The 22,383-nt window shown below is 43.2% G+C and overlaps 1 protein-coding gene across 9 annotated transcripts in view; it reads right to left on the reverse strand.

Moving 5' to 3' along the window:
* trim28 (tripartite motif containing 28) overlaps positions 1-22,383 on the reverse strand; it is a 45,257-nt gene that overhangs the window by 22,459 nt on the left and 415 nt on the right. For 7 of the 9 annotated variants that reach the window (XM_033013396.1, XM_033013402.1, XM_033013397.1 and 4 more), the window contains exons 2-6: positions 14,852-14,967; positions 12,271-12,418; positions 9,839-9,971; positions 7,002-7,118; positions 257-371 (exon numbers count right to left, since the gene is read on the reverse strand). In XM_033013396.1, coding sequence (XP_032869287.1) covers positions 257-371; positions 7,002-7,118; positions 9,839-9,971; positions 12,271-12,418; positions 14,852-14,967 — 629 coding nt within the window. The remainder of the gene's footprint in view (positions 1-256; positions 372-7,001; positions 7,119-9,838; positions 9,972-12,270; positions 12,419-14,851; positions 14,968-22,383) is intronic. The other 2 variants (XM_033013398.1, XM_033013395.1) reach the window with 1 other exon arrangement.

The raw sequence follows: 22,383 nt of genomic DNA on the forward strand, positions 1-22,383 counted from the left end.
GAGTGATTGGTGGTGATTGATCTATGGGGAAAAAGATTGTGACCATTCACTTTATCCCTTGCCCCTCATGATTTTATATACCTCCTATAAAATCACTTTATCCTTCAGCCTTGCACCACTTGGCTTCTCTTGCTAATCCTACCTTCCTTTGTGTTTGGTGTGACGTTTCATGCTCACCATTTCTTGTGCTGGTTTTTATATTGCAGAATTTATGCAAATAAATTACTCATATGCCACCCAATATAAATGTGATTACCTCCACTCTCTGGATGAGTGTCTTGCCCCGTTTATTTAGCTCTCTCATGATCTGCAGGATTGCCATCTTGATCTCCACCTGGACCTTCTTCTGCATATCCTGAACATCTCTTAACCTGATGGATGAAATCATAACTTTGATCCAAATATAATGAGAACACAACTGCACCAAAAAAAAGCCACTTCCTCCTCCTACCAGCCCCGCATATATGGTGGTTTCTCAGTAATTAACCCATTGCAAGATGCAAGTTTATACAATCATATGGTAAAGTTTTTTCCCCACCTTGAACACTTTACAAACTCAACACAGCATATTTGATTAAACTGGTTACCTTACAATTGATTTTAAAGTCTTGCAGTAACTGTATTAAATTCATGTGTAGGAAGGAACTGCAGATGCTGGTTTAAACCGAAGATAGACACAAAATGCTGGAGTAACTCAGCGGGATAGGCAGCATCTCTGGAGAGAAGGACCCTTCTTAGTTTTGACTGGAAATGTCACCCATTCCTTCTCTCCAGAGATGCTGCCTGTCCCGCTGAGTTACTATAGCATTTTGTCTCTTATAGAAACATAGAAATTAGGTGCAGGAGTAGGAGTAGGCCATTCGGCCCTTCGAGCCTGCACCGCCATTCAATATGATCATGGCTGATCATCCAACTCAGTATCCCGTACCTGCCTTCTCTCCATACCCTCTGATCCCCTTAGCCACAAGGGCCACATCTAACTCCCTCTTAAATATAGCCAATGAACTGGCCTCGACTACCCTCTGTGGCAGAGAGTTCCAGAGATTCACCACTCTCTGTGTGAAAAAAGTTCTTCTCATCTCGGTTTTAAAGGATTTCCCCCTTATCCTTAAGCTGTGACCCCTTGTCCTGGACTTCCCCAACATCGGGAGCAATCTTCCTGCATCTAGCCTGTCCAACCCCTTAAGAATTTTATAAGTTTCTATAAGATCCCCTCTCAATCTCCTAAATTCTATAGAGTATAAACCAAGTCTATCCAGTCTTTCTTCATAAGACAGTCCTGACATCCCAGGAATCAGTCTGGTGAACCTTCTCTGCACTCCCTCTATGGCAATAATGTCCTTCCTCAGATTTGGAGACCAAAACTGTACGCAATACTCCAGGTGTGGTCTCACCAAGACCCTGTATAACTGCAGTAGAACCTCCCTGCTCCTATACTCAAATCCTTTTGCTATGAAAGCTAACATACCATTCGCTTTCTTCACTGCCTGCTGCACCTGCATGCCTACTTTCAATGACTAGTGTACCATGACACCCAGGTCTCGCTGCATCTCCCCTTTTCCTAGTCGGCCACCATTTAGATAATAGTCTGCTTTCCTGTTTTTGCCACCAAAATGGATAACCTCACATTTATCCACATTATACTGCATCTGCCAAACATTTGCCCACTCACCCAGCCTATCCAAGTCACCTTGCAGTCTCCTAGCATCCTCCTCACAGCTAACACTGTCCCCCAGCTTAGTGTCATCCGCAAACTTGGAGATATTGCCTTCAATTCCCTCATCCAGATCATTAATATATATTGTAAATAGCTGGGGTCCCAGCACTGAGCCTTGCAGTACCCCACTAGTCACTGCCTGCCATTGTGAAAAGGACCCGTTTACTCCTACTCTTTGCTTCCTGTTTGCCAGCCAGTTCTCTATCCACATCAATACTGAACCCCCAATGCCGTGTGCTTTACGTTTGTATACTAATATCTTATGTGGGACCTTGTCGAAAGCCTTCTGGAAGTCCAGATACACCACATCCACTGGTTCTCCCCTATCCACGCTACTAGTTACATCCTCGAAAAATTCTATAAGATTCGTCAGACATGATTTACCTTTTGTAAATCCATGCTGACTTTGTCCAATGATTTCACCACTTTCCAAATGTGCTGCTATCCCATCTTTAATAACTGACTCTAGCAGTTTCCCCACTACCGATGTTAGACTAACTGGTCTGTAATTCCCCGTTTTCTCTCTCCCTCCCTTCTTAAAAAGTGGGGTTACGTTTGCTACCCGCCAATCCTCAGGAACTACTCCAGAATCTAAAGAGTTTTGAAAGATTATTACTAATGCATCCACTATTTCTGGAGCTACTTCCTTAAGTACTCTGGGATGCAGCCTATCTGGCCCTGGGGATTTATCGGCCTTTAATCCATTCAATTTACCCAACACCACTTCCCGGCTAACCTGGATTTCACTCAATTCCTCCAACTCCTTTGACCCGCGGTCCCCTGCTATTTCCGGCAGATTATTTATGTCTTCCTTAGTGAAGACGGAACCAAAGTAGTTATTCAATTGGTCCGCCATATCCTTGTTCCCCATGATCAACTCACCTGTTTCTGACTGCAAGGGACCTACATTTGTTTTAACTAATCTCTTTCTTTTCACATATCTATAAAATCTTTTGCAGTCAGTTTTTATGTTCCCTGCCAGTTTTCTTTCATAATCTATTTTTCCTTTCCTAATTAAGCCCTTTGTCCTCCTCTGCTGGTCTCTGAATTTCTCCCAGTCCTCCGGTATGCTGGTTTTTCTGGCTAATTTGTACGCATCATCCTTCGCTTTGATACTATCCCTGATTTCCCTTGTTATCCACGGATGTACTACCTTCCCTGATTTATTATTTTGCCAAACTGGGATGAACAATTTTTGTAGTTCATCCATGCAGTCTTTAAATGTCTTCCATTGCATATCCACCGTCAACCCTTTTAGAATTAATTGCCAGTCAATCCTGGCCAATTCACGTCTCATACCCTCAAAGTTACCTTTCTTTAAGTTCAGAACCATTGTTTCTGAATTAACAATGTCACTCTCCATCCTAATGAAGAACTCAACCATATTATGGTCACTGGTACACAAAATTGCTGGGGAAACTCAGCGGGTGCAGCAGCATCTATGGAGCGAAGGAAATAGGCGACGTTTCGGGCCGAAACCCTTCTTCAGACTCTATTATGTTCACTCTTGCCCAAGGGGGCACGTACAACAAGACTGCTAACTAACCCTTCCTCATTACTCAATACCCAGTCTAAAATAGCCTGCTCTCTCGTTGGTTCCTCTACATGTTGATTTAGATAACTATCCCGCATACATTCCAAGAAATCCTCTTCCTCAGCACCCCTGCCAATTTGATTCACCCAATCTATATGTAGATTGAAGTCACCCATTATAACGGTTTTGCCTTTAATAATAATAATAATAATAATAATGGATGGGATTTATATAGCGCCTTTCTAATACTCAAGGCGCTTTACATCGCATTATTCATTCGCTCCTCAGTCACACTCGGTGGTGGTAAGCTACTTCTGTAGCCACAGCTGCCCTGGGGCAGACTGATGGAAGCGTGGCTGCCATTCTGCGCCTACGGCCCCTCCGACCACCACCAATCACTCACACACATTCACACACAGGCAAAGGTGGGTGAAGTGTCTTGCCCAAGGACACAACGACAGTATGCACTCTAAGCGGGATTCGAACCGGCTACCTTCCGGTCGCCAGCCGAACACTTAGCCCATTGTGCCATCTGCCTTTGTCGCACGTATTTCTAATGTCCTGTTTGATACCATCTCCAACTTCACTACTATTGTTAGGTGGCCTGTACACAACACCCACCAGCGTTTTCTGCCCCTTAGTGTTTCGCAGCTCTACCCATACCGATTCCACATCCTCCAAACTAATGTCCTTCCTTTCCATTGCGTTAATCTCTTCTCTAACCAGCAACGCTACCCCACCTCCTTTTCCTTTCTTTCTATCCCTCCTGAATATTGAATATCCCTGGATGTTCAGCTCCCAGCCTTGGTCACCCTGGAGCCATGTCTCCGTGATCCCAACTATATCATAGTCATTAATAGCTATCTGCACATTCAACTCATCCACCGAATATTACGAACGCTCCTTGCATTGAAACACAAAGTCTTCAGGCTTGTTTTTACAACACTCTTACCCCTTATACAATTTGTTGAAAAGTGGCCCTTTTTGATTTTTGCCCTGGTTTTGTCTGCCTGCCACTTTTACTTTTCACCTTGCTACCTATTGCTTCTACCCTCATTTTACACCCCTCTGTCTCTACGCTCACACATTTAAGAAACCCTTTCCCTTTAACTCCATCCTCCACTATCCCATTCGACACCCCACCCCCCTTATTCAGTTTAAAACCACCCGTGTAGCAGTGGCAAACCTGCCTGCCAGATTGCTGGTCCCACAACTGTTAAGATGCAATCCGTCCCTTTTGTACAGTACCCCCTTACCCCAAAACAGATCCCAGTGATCTAAGAATCTAAATCACTGCCCCGTGCACCAGTTCCTCAGCCACACGTTCAGGTCCCGTATCTCCCTGTTCCTGCTCTCGCCAGCACGAGGAACAGGAAGCAAACCGGAGATAACAACCCCGGAGGTCCTGCTGTTCAGCATTTTTCCGAGCTCTCTAAAGTCACGCTGCAGAATATTCATCCCCTTCTTTCCGACATCGTTTGTGCCGACACACTTCCACCACCACTTCCGGATGTTCACCTTCGCCCTTGAGGATTTTCTGCACTCTGTCCGTGACATCCTGGATCCTGGCACCAGGAAGGCAGCACACCATCCTCGCATCCCGTCTGTTGCCGCAGAAACCCCTGTCCGTACCTCTCACAATGGAGTCTCCCACTACAATGGCGTTGCCTGCCTTAGGCCTTTTTGGTACTGGCTCAACAACCCTATTCGCATCGCAAGCCAGTCCGCCGCTCAGTGTAAACACGTCTTCTGTCCCGACAGCTTCTAAGTGGGTGAACCTGTTCACAAGAGGTACAACACCCGGGGACGTTGGCATTCCATGCTTCCCTCCCTTTCTCACTGTCTCCCACCTTCTCTCTTCCAGTACCTTAGGTGTAACAATCGTACTGTAGGACTTGTCGAGGAACGACTCCGTTTCTCGGACGAACCGGAGGTCATCCACTTGCTTCTCCAGTTCCCCAACACGGCCCTTCAGGAGCTCTACCTGGATGCACTTCTCGCATTTGTAGCAGCCAGAGGCACCAGCGGTGTCCTTGACCTCCCACATACTGCAAGCATCGCACTGAATCAGCTTGCCTGACATCTCCTTCTTTCGTCTCTACCTCTCAAGCGTATTGCGTGGTCTCCTCTCCTCAGCCTCCTCGCCGAAGACTCTCGAGCCAAATACTCACACTTTACTCACATTCAACTCATCCACCTTATTACGAATGCACTCCCTCACAAGGCCGCTCACTCACTGCCGCTCGCTAAGAGCCGTCTTGCTTAAATTGACTGATAAATTGCCTGATTTACCAATTTACAAACCAAATTCCTCAGTTTTCCCGGCACTGACTCACTTCTCTCCTCCCACTTGGGCTAGAGCCAATCAGTCGTATCTCTTGCTAAACTCCTGCTGCTGTTGCTCCCAAATCTACAGCAGTTCTGAGTAAAGTCTGCCTGTCCTTGGCCTCTACTTTAACTGTTTTCACCCCTCTGATTCACTTCTCTCCTCCCACTTGGGCTAGAGCCAATCAGTCGTATCTCTTGCTAATCTCCTGCTGCTGTTGCTCCCAAAGCTACAGCAGTTCTGAGTAAAAAGTATTATCTAGTATTAAATCCATGTTGGAAATTTCAATCAGCCCAAAGAAACTACAAACCTTATTTAATCAACTCCTGGGTGATTTTTACATACAATAAGTTAGTTTAGTTTAGAGATTCAGTGCAGAAACAGGCCCATCGGCCCACCAAATCCACACCGACCAGCCATCCTTGCACATTAACACCACCCTACACACACTAGGGACAATTTAACATTTATACCAAGCCAATTTACCTACAAACCTGTACGTCTTTGGAATGTGGGAGGAAACCGAAGATCTCAGAGAAAACCCACGCAGGTCACGGGGAGAACGTACAAACTCCATACAGACAAGCACCCATAGTCAGGATCCAACCCGGGTCTCTGGCGCTGTAAGGCAGTAAACCGTTACGCCACCATGCTGCCCAATGCCGCCCAGTATATTGAGAAATTAGACAAAACATTTAGTCAGAGCGATACAGCATGGAAACAGGCCCATCGGCCCAACAAGTTCACATGGTCCATCAAACTCCCACATTACCCTCACATTCACATTAACTCCCCCCCCCCCCCCCACCCCACCCCACTCCCAAATTCTACCACTCACCTGCAAACTGGGGGCAATTTACAGTGGCCAATCACACATGTTGGATTTTACGAGGAAACCAGAGTACTCCAGGGAATCCACTCCATTAACAGAACTTCACAAAGACAGCTCAGAAGATCATAATGTAATCTGGTGCAGTGAGGTAGTCTGCAAGCTGCCCCACCATTCAGTCTCAGAATTCTGCACCGCATATTTCAACGTGCAGGTTTGAGTCTGGAGCTCAAATGCAAACAGGTTATTCAGGTGCTTTTGTCACAAGGACAATCTGTCACAGCCTCATTTGTATCTGTACTCTCTGGCAGAGGCACACTGGAAAGCTATCAAGAAACCGCAGTTCTCTTTTACATTTCCATCCTGTCTCATGAGACAGAACAAATTGCAACTCCTAGCTATCTGCAGAGCCCGAGGAGCTGCCTGATCACTTTAGTTTAGAATTTTGTTATATTTTCAACAAAGGGGGTGAGCTTTCACCCACTCAGGATAGAACACTTGACTGCAGTTATAACCAGGACTGACAGCTTCTTTGATGGAGTTATTTAACTTAAGTGCAACAGTACACAACTCCAGAGGAAGTGAGGATACGTACCTAGTACGAACTTGCTTGGTGGTCACTTGCAGCTGAGTTTTTTTCTCCGTCAGCTTCTTCACCAGGTTTTCCAACGTCATCTTCTGGTTCTTAATAGCTTCCTCGAGAAATTGATATCTGTAATGTAATAAAGTGTTCAACACATACAATTTTTCTTTTTATTCCTTGGAACAGAATCTAAGAATGTGCAGTCATTTACATTGTAGTTATTTAGTGAAGGACAAATTTCATTGAAATGGATAGACACAAAATGCTGGAGTAACTCAGCAGGACAGGCAGCATCTCTGGATAGAATGGGTGTCTATCTTCGGTGTAAACCAGCATCTGCAGTTCCTTCCCACACATTTGAAATGGATTTGTTGACCCTGTGTTTTTATTCAAGTCGACAACAGTACAAAAAATGTTCCCTTCAATAAGCGCTATTGGGAGCGGTGAATACAATTGTTGCCATTGCTCAGAACTGTCATGAACAATAAGATGGCTCAGTATGGCAAATCATTCCAAGGCATTTCAGAGGAGTGTTTTAAAAAACTTCAAAAGTAAGTTTATTTCAAGCCAAGCACAGAATTAAGTGTATTAGATGTCAAATTTGGTAAATGATTTATCAAATAATTAACTTTAGCTGAATTAGCATAAACTGACAGAAGTTAACTAGGAAGTAACAGGTGAAAGGCAATTGGAAATTTAGAAATTATCATGTCCACAGCTATATCGCTTTTGTATGAAGAACACCCAAGGTCTCACCTGGATGGACTATTGATTTCTCTCAACACAAGTGAGAGAGGTGGTGTAGGTACAGGTCTTACATCTCATGCAGTTACAAGATTTAACCCAATGAATACTATACTAGGGTTTATAGTTCACTATATGTGTCTTTTTACAATACTGCACACAAAATTGTGACATACAGGGTCAAATTTCAAATTCCTTCAAAAAACGTTGACAAGCACTATATTGGGTTCATGACTAACAAAGTATCAATAAAAATATAAGAAAAGATAGCATATTGATGGCAAGTTTCCGGAACAATAAAATTGCAAACACTGGTTCCACTTCATTCACCTGATCATGTAATAGAATACTGCATCCATCCGAGTGGACACCGCAACGCGCGTTACACATCATAAACACAAACGTACGTTGCGGTGGACACTAAAAGATTTGGTGTGCCAGAAAACAAACGTTACATTATTAGCGAAAGCCAAACATTTTCACCAATGTGATCTAAACGGTACATTACCTTATGGATTTGAGCTATCGGTGGATGATGATTTGTCAGAACGTTTGATTTGGCCTGATTTTTTAGTAAGTAAAATGTCTCCGTAACGGGCGTTGCAGAGCTTCCCGAAGTTAACACGAAGGAATGAAGTTAGCGACTTGGTCCGTACGAAAGGTAAACAGGAGACAGTGTGTTGCCAAATTGAGGATTGGTTCAGTTTCTTAGTTTTGATGACCAATTTATGCCCTTTTTTTTTTTTTTTTTGATTTTCTTTCTTTTAAAATCTTTTTATTAATTTTTTCAAAATCAAAAATAAATAAAAATAATGATGAACATAACAGTGATATTGATAGATAGGGATCAGGATTACCAAGGAGTTGTAGAAGAGTATCAACAGATTAGACTTTAATTCTAAATACAACCTATTCTAACACAGACTATTTTGAACCAAAAAAGATCAACAAGAATGTTTTATTGAGCATGGCAGAATGGCTTTATTGTAATGCTCCAAAGCCTGGATATAAGTTCATGACTAGGGAGGCAACAGGGATGAATTACTGCTATGCAGTCAGGAAACCTGGAAGCACAAGTTTCGTAAGAAACATCTTGAAGTCTATGGAGGTCGTAAGTGACTAGGAAATCCAAATTTGCCCACCATTGAAACAAGTGTTTGCAGAGCATGATACCTATTCAATAATCATGGGAAAATACAGATAATTATTACTGTCAAACACAACTAGACAGAGACAAGCGACTGCAAATGCTGGACTCTGGAGTAAAGGAAATCTCAGCTGGTCAAGCAGCATCTATGGAACGACAGAGGTTGATGCTTTGGGCAGAAACGCTGCATTGGGATCTCAACCCAAAACATCAAACATCTCATTACCTTTGCAAACACAGCTGACCCAGTCCCCTCAGACCCATGCACACAATCTGGATTTGCATGGCCTAATCTGCTAACCAAACCATCCCAGATGCTCTTCGCACAGCAGGTCAGGGATCCTGCTGCTAAAAACATTTTGCAGCAAGCAAAGCTGTAACAACCCTCACCCGTACTCTCCACAGCTTTACTGGTTAAAAAATCAAAGGGAACTTTAATTGTTTTTAAAATGCCTTCAGCAGAAATTTAGAAGTATTAAAATTGACACAAATCATTTACTAATTGCAAATGAATTGAATTAATTGAAAACAGAAAATATTAGACTACAGCAAATTAAAAAGCATCATACATTCCGCCCGAAATCCACTACTCTACAATCTGCCTCAAATCATCCCATGCAGTCCAACCTAGTACAGAAACTCAAAGATGACTGGGTAGTGTGCAGCTGCAGAGGCTAGGCAAGATCTGGCTCAGATACTGGACTCTATTTGACCTTGCCAAGCTGCTGTTTAATGGCTAAACCTCAGGTGTCCTGATCAAGATCTGACCTGACATCCAAAGAGGCCTTTTATCACAAATTAATTTTGATCCCTCATATACATGTTAAAGTCTAAACTGAGCAAGTATCTCAAATATGAAGATGAAACCTTGTTTGCAATATGTCCACGCAGCCTATAAGAGCTGCATAACAAGCATAAGAGGCAAAAGGAGAAGAATGTTAACTAGAACAGGTTTTACCGATGATCTTTGTGGGTGAGCAACTGGCAGTCCCGGCAGGTTAATGTGTCGCACGTCTCACAGAACAGTTTCAGGGTCTCCTGCCTGTGAATGGAGCAGAAGATCGGTCGCTCGCAGTTTGTCCTTCCATCTACTGGAAGGATGAAAGATCAGAATCAGAACACGGCAAAATAATTCTAGCGCTCATTAAAAGTGCACAGCTCTACATATAAAAGCAAGCTTCAGCCTCCTGCAGTCAGACAGAACTCATCAATTTAATCGCCTTTGATACTAACTCCACCCCTCAAGTTCACTTGGACTATTTCTGCCACTTTTCTCCTTTTTCTAGATCTCTGTTTCCATATCAGGAGACAAACCTTCACTTACAAACCCACCGACTCCCACAGCGACCACAACTACATCTCTTCCCACCTATCTCCAGTAAAGACATTATCCCTTTTCTCTCAGTTTCTCCATCTCTGACAATCTATTCTCAAGATGACTGCAAAAACTCCAGCCATTTGGTTTGCACAGATTGAGATTTTACCATACCTTTTGGAAGAAAGTTCCAAACTTCCACCACATTTTGCTTACAGGCTGTTTTCAAACATGAATTCTAAAGGTCCAGCTCGAACATCAGACTGAGCCCTTGACTTACCTTTCTCAATTAGCAAAGGTAGTTTCCCTCTATCCACCTTAGTAGTTCCTCTTCAAGCCAAATCACCACTTAGCTTCTAATTTGCAGAGAATACATCCCCTGATTGAATCTTTGTTTTTACGTTGAACCTTGTAATCTAGACATGCCACAGCTCTCTGAAAGTATCAATGCAAGTGGAAAAAGTGGTAAAGACCACATATGGTATGCTTGCCTTTATAGGTCAGGGCATTGAGTATAAAAGTTGAAAAGTTGTGATGTGTTTACTTTATAAAACTTTGGTTAGACCGCATTTGGAGTATTGTGTGCAGTTCTGGTTAACATACTAAGGAAGGGTGTTGAGGCTTTAGAGCAGATGCAGATGAGGTACACCAGGATATTGCCTGCACTAGAGAGTATTGGCTAGAAGGAAAGATTAGACAAACTTAGATTGCTTTCTCTGGAAAGTATGTACAATTGTGGTGTTTACAAGGCTTTTAGTTAGGCACAGGAAATGCAGAAAATGATGGGATATGAAGGGACATGAAAAATATAAATATCAGGGAGGGGTAGGCCGATATTCCAAGGTATGTTCATATTAAGGTAGCGGTAGCATTGGGTCTCTTGAAGAGCATTAAGGTGGAGAAGTTCACAGGCCCCAATGGGATCTATCCCATGTTATTGCAACAGGCAAGACAGTAGATTGTCAAAGGTGCTTGTATCCTTTTTAGCCAGACATTGCGTCCCAGAGGGCTGCAACACAACCAGTGTAGTTCCTCTGTTTACGAAGGGCAGGCAACCATGAAATTATAGGCTGGCAAATCTTGCATCAGATTTCTAGGGATAGCATCTACTCACATCTAGAGCAACAGACTTATTAGAGATAGTCAGCATACTAGTCTGCAAGGTAGGACCTGTTTTACAAACAAGTGCGTTTTTTGAGGTTATGATGAAAATTATTAATGAGGGTAAGGCAGTGGATATTGTCGACGAACTTTAATAAGGCATTTGACAAGGTCCCTCTTGATCAGCTGACCCAGAAAATTATGGCAGGTGGACACTTGGTAGATTGGATTCAAAACTAGCTTAGCCATAGAAGACGTAGGATAGAGGTGACCAGTGGTGTTCGACAATGATTAGCGGAGGGAACTCTGTTGTTGTCATGATTTGTACAAAAATGAAGGTGCACTATTATTAACTCTGCAGACGATCCAAAAATTGGCAGAGATGAGGACAGCGAGGAAGTTTGTGAAATAATTCAGCAGAATATATAGCAGATGGAAATATGGGTAGAGAAATACAGTCTGTTGAAAATGTGGATTTGTGCAAGATTGACCCGACCACGAGGCCTGAATGTACAAAGAGCCTGACCTCATGGAGTGAATCTGATTCCATCTGCCAATAGCCCCCTCCACACCTGGATCCACCCATCACTTACTGGCTTTTGCCTCATACACCCGCCTAATCTCTTATCACTGGTTACCTTTCTCCCCCCCCCCCCCCCCCAACTGTGCAAATAAAGCTCTCAACCCTCGATCTTAATTGTCCATTTCCATCCACATATATTGCTCAGCTGAGTTCCTCCAGCAGATTTCAGTTGCACATTGAAATGGCTCTCATTCCATGTTAATAGAAGAAAATTGCAACTTACTGAGGTTCATGAGAACTATCAGTAGAAATATTGTCAACAAGAGTGGGACCCTTTATTTTATCAATAGAGAGTGGAAAACGCCCTTTATCACATCAAAGTCACATTATTTGAGTCACATGGGTGTGCGGTGAAAACACACATACACGGAAAAGTATTGAAAGATTCTACCTGTGAACCCTGGATTCTTCTTACTCAGAGTGTGGTCCTTTGTGAATTTCACTCTCTGGTGAGCCTCTACACAGGCATCACACAACCACTCAGCACACTCGACACAAAAACTGGAGGACACAGCATTGTCTTCACAACAGGTACATACCTGCAGGACAAAGGGACAAAGATGATCAGTCCCTGGCTCAACACTACAGGGAAACCCCTTTATTTCACCACTTGCGCCTCCTCCACACAAGGAATTCATTTGCTGATTAATCAACTTTTGGATCTGTTGCAGAATTTGTAAAACCTAATATTTTAAAGCTTGCTCACAATATGAGCTCGTCATGTGGGATGTGATTTTCCCCTGGTTTCCTCAGGGGAAAATCACATGTATACAGGGAGAAATTGCAAACTCCACACAGACATAACCAGAGGACAAGATTCCTCGGTGTTGAAGCTGCGACATCAACATATTACTCCAAATGTGGCCTAACCAATGTCTGATGAAGCTGCAGCATAACTTCATGACTATTATACTCAATGCCCCGACCAATAAAGACCAGTATATCGTACTCCTTATTACCACTCTACTTCTGTTGTCACTTTCAGAGACCAGTTCTGACAGAGAGTCTCCGACCTGAAATGTTTACTCTCGATTACAGGGAGATGGAGTAAACGGATTGGAATGTTCCAATAGCAAGCATACACTGAAGGGCCAATGCAGCCCATTTCATAAGGAAAGGCCTATTATGACATGATCTTCAATAAACTATATTTAGTTATTAAATAATTTGAGTGCACAACCGTACTTTCACTTTCACATATCACCAAAAACTGAGGCTATGAAAAAAGCTAGCACCCCCTCTGTGATGAATCATGTCAGGAAATGTTGAGACTTTCCCCATCAATGATGAGGAACCAAGCAGCAGAAGGAAGTCTGCTTCCCACAAAATTTGGGGAGTAAATAGATCTTGACTTATAGGCATACTGCAGGACAAAGGCCAGTGATAAGACAAAATGTGAGATATAAAGCTAAAAGAGTTGCAAATTGCAAAGTGAGAGGAAGGAATGTGGGTGGAAGGGGAGAAATGCAAAGGGAGGAATAATTAAATGGTACTTAACTGAGGAAGAGGAAAAAGGCCTTAAAATCCACCTCCTATGCAATATTGCACAAAGGTTATGATGTAAACATATGTATTGTAACAGGCCCCACAGTGCGAAAGCCACGATGGTCATTTTTCAGAAAGGACATAAGCCATGCTCCTAAATTGTCGCTGGCTTTTGAAGTAGAACAGACAAGGTATTTGAGGAAAGAGAACATACAATGACAAGTGGAGGAGAAAATGAAACAATGGGTACAATGCAAGCTTGGGCAATGAAATAATTATTTATAGCGATGAGTCTGATGCTTAAGTTGATTTACCCCAGCATCAGTAATAGACAATGTAGAATCTATACTGAGGGATGATATCAGCCCAGTTCTTTGCTCTTTTTTTTGCACATGTTACTTTTCATATATGATTTATATACAAAGCTATTGATACACAGGAGTTAAGTTAAAGAGGGTTAAGGGGCTGTCCCACTGCGGCGACCTAATCCGCGAGTTAAGAAGAGTGTCTTCGACCTTCAAGCTCGAGGGCACTCGCCTGGAAAACCTCGAGCTCGATCGACCGTCCGTGTTGAAACCGCGAGCTGGATCGACCGACCGCACACATACACACATCGCAAAGACGGGGGCCAGGGAAAACGGGGGAGTGCTGTCTGACATTCAGACCCTCGATGAAGAGGAAGGTAAAAGACGGCTGCACAGTGTATGATAAGTCCTTTAGAGTGCGCAGGGGGGAGGAGGAGAAGGGGGGGAGGAGGAGAAGGGGGGAGGGGGAGAGGGAGAAGTGGGGAGGGGGGGGAGAAGGAGTGGAGAAGGAGTGGAGACACGTTTAAGAAGTATAATAAAGTTTAGCGGGCATTTTACCTACCGGTCGGTTTTCCTTGGTCCTGGAAACTCCAGAGCCAATCAAAATGCCCAGTCAGCTAAGGAGATTGCCTACAGCTGCCCTCGACTGCCTGTAACTAAATAGCGACCCCACTCCACTGCACTACGAGTTAAAAAGAACCATGCCATACTGAAAATTTTCCGCGATCTAGCTGAGGCCGCAAGTATGCGGGAACTTCCCTCGAGCATGGAGAGTTCCAGTGACCTCATAAGACCTCCTAGGACCACGTGTCGACCATGCTGCGAGTTTGAATCGAGGGCAAACTCTTCTGAACTCGCGGATTAGGTCGCCGCAGTGGGACAGCCCCTTCAGGGTTAGGACACTTTTCCACTGTCAGAGGTATCATGTGGTCAGACGTGGAGTAAAACTTTCCTTTAATCAAAACCCATTTCAGATTGGAACTATCAGGAGTGGGGTTGTAGATAACGACACAGGAGTGAAGAAGCTCGTGATCATCACTGTGCCTGTCATGCAGAGATCCATGATTGGGTTGATTTAAGCCTGCATCACCCAGAACAACTATTATTCTTAACAGGTGTTAGAATCACAGAATAGAAGTTGTGCGTTTAAAAGCCTACGGCAACAAGCCAATGAAATACTACCTGGCTAACCTTCTTGTTCGAGCCAGGGTCCAATTCACCAGTATCCCTTAGGAAGTAGTTTTCTATGATATCCCTTATGTAACATTGTTGTCTGCAAACAGGGCAGCAAATAAGCCCTACAAGAGAGAAGCAGATTTTAGTGTGACTCTTTTAAAAAAGTATACTGATTAATGCATAATGATTTCTGTTCAACAACATGAAGGTTACATTTCATACAAAATTAAAGATGCAACAGTAAAATTATATTTCAAACAAAGCATTGAAGCCATGCCTTAAGGCAACTCTAAGGTATTAGTGTATTTACTGAGTTTGGTTATAGACTCAGTGACTTCAAACAGACTTTTCAAAGAGTCAAACTTTCACTTTCTGAACCAGCACTCACAACGCATGGGTCAGGTATATTATTGTCACGTGCACCGAAGAACAATGCCAACATTTGTTTTGAATGCTATCAATCAGAGCAGACAATACAATAGATAAATACTCGTCAAACCCAAGTACAATAGGTAGAGCAAAGGGGAAGATGCAAAGTCCAGAATATAGTTCTTAGCACTGCTGTGCATGTTCCATAGACAAAGTACAACTTTGAGTACAGCAATGAGGTACAGATGAATTGGATAGTACCCTAACTTATTGGGGACCGTTTAGAAGCCTAACATACAGTTCTGTACCTTCCTTCTGAACTCTCTGAATTGAGTCGGCAGGACAGTACTCTGCATATCACCAACTTGGACAATTTTACATTTTTTTCATCAAGCCAATTAACCTACAAACCTGTAGGTCTTTGGAGTGTGGGAGGAAACCGAAGATCTCGGAGGAAACCCACGCAGATCACGGGGAGAACGTACAAACTCCATAAAGACATCACCCGTAGTCGAGATCGAACCGTCTCTGGCGCTGCATTTTGCTGTAAGGCAGCAACTCTACCGCTGTGCCACCATGACGGCCTTCATCCGGGAGCTGGGAGAATGAGTAATGACCAGGATGGGTCAAATCTATGAGTATAGACATAAAAAGCTGGAGTAACTCAGCGGGACAGTCAGCATCTTTGGAGAGAAGGAATGGGTGACGTTTCGGGTCGAGACGCTTCTTCAGACGAAGGGTCTCGACCCGAAAGATCACCCATTCCGTTTCTCCAGAGATGCTGCATGTCCCACTCAGTTACTCCAGCTTTTTGTGTCTATCTTCGGTTTAAACCGGCATCTGCAGTTCCTTCTTACATAAATCTTTGATTATGTTGGTTGTTTTCTGAGGCATCATAAAATGTAGATTAAGGCATTGGTAGAGAGTCAGGGAAATTGCGACAGGGAAATTATTTGGGTGAAATAATGAAAGACAGAAATTAAACAAATACTTTCTATCTATCTTCACAGAAAACTCAAAAATCCACCCACAAGAAGTGGAGAACTATAGGTCGAGAGAATTTGAGTAACTAAAAAAAAGTAGGATCAGTAAAATAATATTATTGGAGAAATTAGTGGCATTGAAAGCTGTTAAACATCAAATGATGCAATGACCTGCATCTCAAGTTTTTTTTGAGTAGCAGCTATGGAAATTGTGGTTGAACTGATTGTCATCCTCCCTAATTGCACAGATTCTGGAATGGTTCCAGAACCTAGAAGTCACAATGTTAAACTCACTAATGTAAGGGAGAAAGAAAATGAAAAAAACACACCAGTTAGCCCATGTTAGACATGGCAAGATGCCAGAATATTATGCCAGAGTCAACATACATTTATGAAAGGGAAATCATGTCATGCATTTCCTGAGGTATCAATGAGCAAATTAGATGTGTTGAAAGGATTCCATGGTATAATTCGGCAGTTATCTCAATATCTCCTCTGAAATATCATAAGCAATGCTATGAGAGATTAATAGTCTTTAATATTACGTACGGATGAGTACTTTGATTAGTACGGGTGTCAGAGGTTATGGGGAGAAGGCAGAAGAATGGGGTTAGGAGGGAGATATAGATTAGCCATGATTGAATGGTGGAGTAGACTTGTTGGGCCGAATGACCTAATTCTACTCATCACGTATGATCTCAGGAAATATATCCAGCATTTCCCCCAATTCCTGTTCACATTATAAAGTTAGCAGCATCTGTGGGTTCTGGCCGTAATTGGAAAACAATTTTCAATTGATTCCACTATAACCATAAGTAGTCCAATAACAAAATAGTTCTCTGGATTTAATGGTTGAATTCGGAAAGAAGCCCAGGCAACCTTCTTAACCCATATAGGCTGTGGGCCGAGGAACTTTATTCTGCAGTTTCGTGACCCAAGTCACCAAACTACATGAAATTTTCACATATTGTGTAAAAAAATTTATATAAATCACCCCTGAAACTCAATATGAAGAAGACTTGCACATTTTTAATAAATTAGAGAAAAACCGGAAAAATGTCGGGAATTTTTTAGTCCAATCAAAGCACATCTAACATTGAGTTGTCTGCCAGTTTGCCATTTTTCCGGTTTTTCTCTAATTTATTAAAAATGTGCAAGTCTTCTTCATATCGAGTTTCAGGGGTGATTTATATTAAAAAAAATACACAATATGTGAAAATTTCATGTAGTTTGGTGACTTGGGTCACAAAATCCTATTTCTAGACACATTTTTGATGCTCGGCCCACAGCCTAACAGTAGTTGTAATAATACTGATAATCCCACTCCTTTGCCTTCTCCCCACATCCCTGCAAAACTTTTCTTTCTATACACATCTATTTATGCACCAACATTGGCAACTTTCTCTTCCCCAGCTAGCCCTTTCTGCGGGGTTCCACAAGGCTCCATTCTAGGCCCCATTCTCTTCTCTTTGTATATGCTCCCCCTCGGCCAACTCATTCAAAGGCACGGCATTTCTTTCCACTGCTATGCAGACAATACACAGCTCTATCTCCCCCTGAAACCCAAAACCGATCAAATCTACTCAGCCTCATGCACTGCCTCGAAGATATAAAGTGTTGGATGGGGCAGAACTTCCTCCAACTAAACGAGAGCAAGTCTGAGGTCATCCTACTCGACCAGCCTTGGAAGCCTAACCTCCTTACTCAAACCGCACATCAAAAACCTTTGCTTGATATTTGACTCCGCATTAAAGTTTGACAAACAAGTCAATGCTCTGGTAAAAGCTAGCTTCTTCCAGCTTTGCACGATAGCTAAAATCAAACCATTCCTCCAATTTGACGACTTTGAAAAAAAATCATCCACGCATTCATCTCCTCCCGCCTTGATTACTGCAACTCCCTATACACTGGCATCAGCCAATCATCCCTGCAATTAGTCCAAAACACCGTAGCGAGACTTTTGGCGGGTATCTGTAAATGGGACATCACCCCGATTCTGGCCTCTCTCCACTGGCTCCCAGTACGGTACAGAATCAACTTCAAGCTCCTCCTAGATAATAATAATAATAATGGATGGGATTTATATAGCGCCTTTCTAATACTCAAGGCGCTTTACATCGCATTATTCATTCACTCCTCAGTCACACTCGGTGGTGGTAAGCTACTTCTGTAGCCACAGCTGCCCTGGGGAAGACTGACGGAAGCGTGGCTGCCAATCTGCGCCTACGGCCCCTCCGACCACCACCAATCACTCACACACATTCAAAGCCCTTAATGGGCTTGCACCTCCCCATATCAAAAATCTTCTAACCCACCATTCTACCTCCAGGACCCCCAGGTCGGCCGACTTTGGGCTACTGACTATCCCGCGGTCCAGGTTTAAGCTCAGGGGCGACCGCCCTTTTGTGGTTACAGCACCTACACTGTGGAACAGCATCCCTCTCATCAGAACTGCCCCCTCCATCGACTCCTTTAAGTCTAGACTTAAAACCTATTTCTATTCCCAAGCGTTTCTTGAGGTCCTCCGAGGGGGCGCTGTAAACAGTTTATGTATGTATTGTTAGATCTGTGTACAATTGTATGTAGCACGTTAGTACCTGCACTGATGTAAAGCACTTTGGTCAACGAGAGTTGTTTTTAAATGTGCTGTACAAATAAAATTAACTGACTGATCTCCCTAATGAATACTATAACTGAATCTCCATCATCTAATATTCTCTACACCAATTTTATTCCAAGGCCTTCTGTTTTTATGGCAAGCACGTTATGTAGCAATTTATCACATGCTTTTTGGAAGTCATATCATTCCCACTATTCCCACAAACTCAGTCACTTTATCGTCGAAAAAAATATCTTGTCGTTACTGAGAAACAGTTTATCTTTCACAAATCAAGGCCGTGGAATTTCTGAGATACTCTGAAGAATTCATTTTTACACTTCTTAAAATATCTCTTCACATTGAACACTTCCAAGCCCTTATATCGGGTACTAAATTCTCGCCAATCTTTCTCTCCTTCAATATCTTGTTTATCTTGCCCGGGTGCCAATGGCGACCTAAAGTGCCGCTGGGCAACCTAAAAGCCATGCCATTTTGCCCGGCTTGGCAAGCACCCGTGACACCTATCGTTTAATTCTGAGCAGGCCCCCTCTCTATCTCTCTGTCACTCTCCGTCTCCGCCCACCACCCGTGTCCGGGTCTCGGGTCTCCGCTCGCTCCTCATCCGCCGTCACGGCCGGCCGCCTTATACATGCGCATTGCCGCAGCCTGCACATCCTCCCCCTCTACATGCGCACAACCACGGCCAGCACATCTTCAGCCATGGTTGTGCGCATGTGCCGCCCTGCACACACGCACTGCCATGGCAACTGGTCGGCGTCAGCCACTTTCTCCCTCCCTTTGCATTGTGGGAGATCTGGCCGCCATTGCTGTCACCGGACAATTTCCCTCCTGGGATTAATAAAGTTCTATAGTATAGTAACGTGTGTATAGGAAGGAACTGCAGATGCTGGTTTAAATTGAAGATAGACACAAAACATAATATTTTCCTTTTGTCCAGAGATTCTGTCTGACCTGTTGAATCTCTGGACAAAAGGAAAATATTATGTTTTGTGTTGGGTCTGAAAAAGGTTCCTGCGCACCTTTGGAATGAGGAAGGAAACAAGAGCACCCAGAGAAAACCCATGCGATCAAAGGGAGCACCTATATTCAGGATCAATTCCGGGTCTCTGGCAATTTCAGGCCGCAACTTTATGGCCAATGTACTGCCCCATAGTCTTGAACTGGCCTACTCCAGCACCTATTGTGTATTGTCTTAAATGACCACCTAAACTGTCATCTGGCAACCTAAAAAGCTGCCAAGGTTGCCCGGCTGGCAACAGGGAAAAAAAGTTAAGTGAGAGCCCTGATAGAGTATATGGTTAGTAACAGGATTCAGTATGCTCACCAAGTTCTGATGTTACTTGGCATTTTAGTATGTGTGTGTGCGTGTGCGCGCGCGTGTGTGTGTGTGTGTGTGTGTGTGAAAATGTGTGTGTGTGTGTGTGTGAATGTGTGTGTGTGCCCACAATGTCCATACTACCCTTTGGAAACCATTCCCTTCGTCCCACAACACCCATGATAGCGCTCCAGAAATTTATGACCATTTTCATCCACGTATATTTCATAGTCCTTGGAGTCGAACAGTTAACCACTGGTCTAACAGAAACAAATTGAGTTGCAGCTGCAGTTACTGAAGTAACAGTTACTGAGGGCTCTGTACAATCAATATTATTTATGCAAGCTTTTTAATGATGCAGGAACCTTTCGTGTGAGAATAATAAACAAATAAAGTAAGGACACTTGGGAATTTATTTTATAAAGCTTGATGCATGACTGATGAATGGGACTCACGCAGTCTTCAATGCAAGGCTGCAGAAGCTTGCATTGTTGCTGCTTGTTTGTTCAGCCCCTCCCCCCCACATGCTTTTCAAACCATTGAATATAAGGGAGGCAAGCGTCGTTTTCAACTGAACGATAGGCACAAGGAACTGCAAAAGCTGGATTACAAAAATAATTATAAAGTGCTGGAATATCTCAGCAAGTCAGGCAGCTCTGCAGAATATGGATAGGTGACCTTACAGGTTGGAACTTTTCTTCAGACTGATTGCAGAAGGGTCCAGACTTAAACACTGCATGTCCATGTTATCCAGAGATGCTGACTGACCCACTGAGTTACTCCAGCACTTTGTTCTTTTGTTAAACAGAATGACTTTGGTCAATTCAACCCACTTGGCTGACCCGAGCTCTTAGTGTAACTCAGCTGGTAGCTCTCAGGAGCAAAAAATTGTGGTCAAGCCTCACTCTAAAACAAGCATAAAATTTATATTGTGCAGAAGGGACAGAAAGAAACAGATGTGAAAGCCAGTCTCCCTCTCAGGTGACCGCAAGGCAATTCATCACCATTTTAGAAAGTAGGACAGTATGACCACTATCTGACCCAACACTTATCCTTCACTCATTTTCACAAATTCAGATAATCTGGTTAATATCACAGTTGTATGAGAGAGATAACTGTATGCAAATTGTCTATTTGTATAACATAATAACATTGGTGATCTAGTGCATCGTAGGGCCTTAAAACCACTTTTGGACATGAAAGTTGATACAAAAGTTGAAAGGTGATATATAGAGATATATATGTATGTATGTGTATTTGTTCATTATATTATCTTTTGAGTACTGTGCTTACACACGTTGTACTGCTGCACGTAATTTCATAGTTCCGTTTCAGTACATATGACAATAATACTCTCGACTCGTGACCTTTTCACGGGCACTTAAGGATGGCAATAATTCCTGGCTTTATCGAAACTGTCCAGATCCCGGGAAATAAATGTTTTAATTACCTAAGTGGTGAGATAGATCCAGCAACTCTAACAAATATTTTACTTGTTTCACATGGGATTAACTCAAGCAGGAAGAACGAACATTATGTTTTCAAAACAAACCAGTAATCTGCCAAAGCAGCGTAAATAATATATAGATGATAAATGTTATTCAATGAGAATTATCCTGTACTTGAATACAGAAACAGGATCAGATTATCTTTCTTGGGCTTTTGTCTATAAACAGCACACCTGTACAGATTTGTGAACTAATCGGGTTACTGCTCATAACAAAACAAACTCCCTCAACAATTAATTTAGAAATAAAAAAACTGCCATCGCCCGCAAAAACTAACATTTAACCAACACAGCCTCCTCAAAGCAACTCCTTTCGTACTTCCTAGATTACACCCTGTCCCATAATGTCCAATCGTGATGTACAAATTCGTAAACGTATCCAGCGCGGAACTATCGAAACTCCAGATCTCCTCATACCCTCACCCTTTTCCCCCCAATATTTGTAAGAATGCCAACACCGCCAGAAAACGGACCCCTTGCCGTCCATATATTCCAACATAAACCTCACCGCAACGTCGACCTCAGAATCCAGTCCGCTGCTCCCTCTCCCGTTTCTCTCACATAATATGCCGCATCTCTCTGCGCTGCTACCCTGACGGATTCATTGCAACTCCCTTCACTGGCTTGCCACATTCGCCAGGCAGATTTGGCTCAGCTGCCCCGTCGATTCGCCTCACTCTCCGCCTTCTTCCCCTCCAGTACTGCCCGCTCCGTCCAAGCCGCTGTCCGGGCCTCCCTACCCCA

Source organism: Amblyraja radiata, chromosome 38 (genome assembly GCF_010909765.2).
Source record: "Amblyraja radiata isolate CabotCenter1 chromosome 38, sAmbRad1.1.pri, whole genome shotgun sequence".
Taxonomy (NCBI): domain Eukaryota; kingdom Metazoa; phylum Chordata; class Chondrichthyes; order Rajiformes; family Rajidae; genus Amblyraja; species Amblyraja radiata.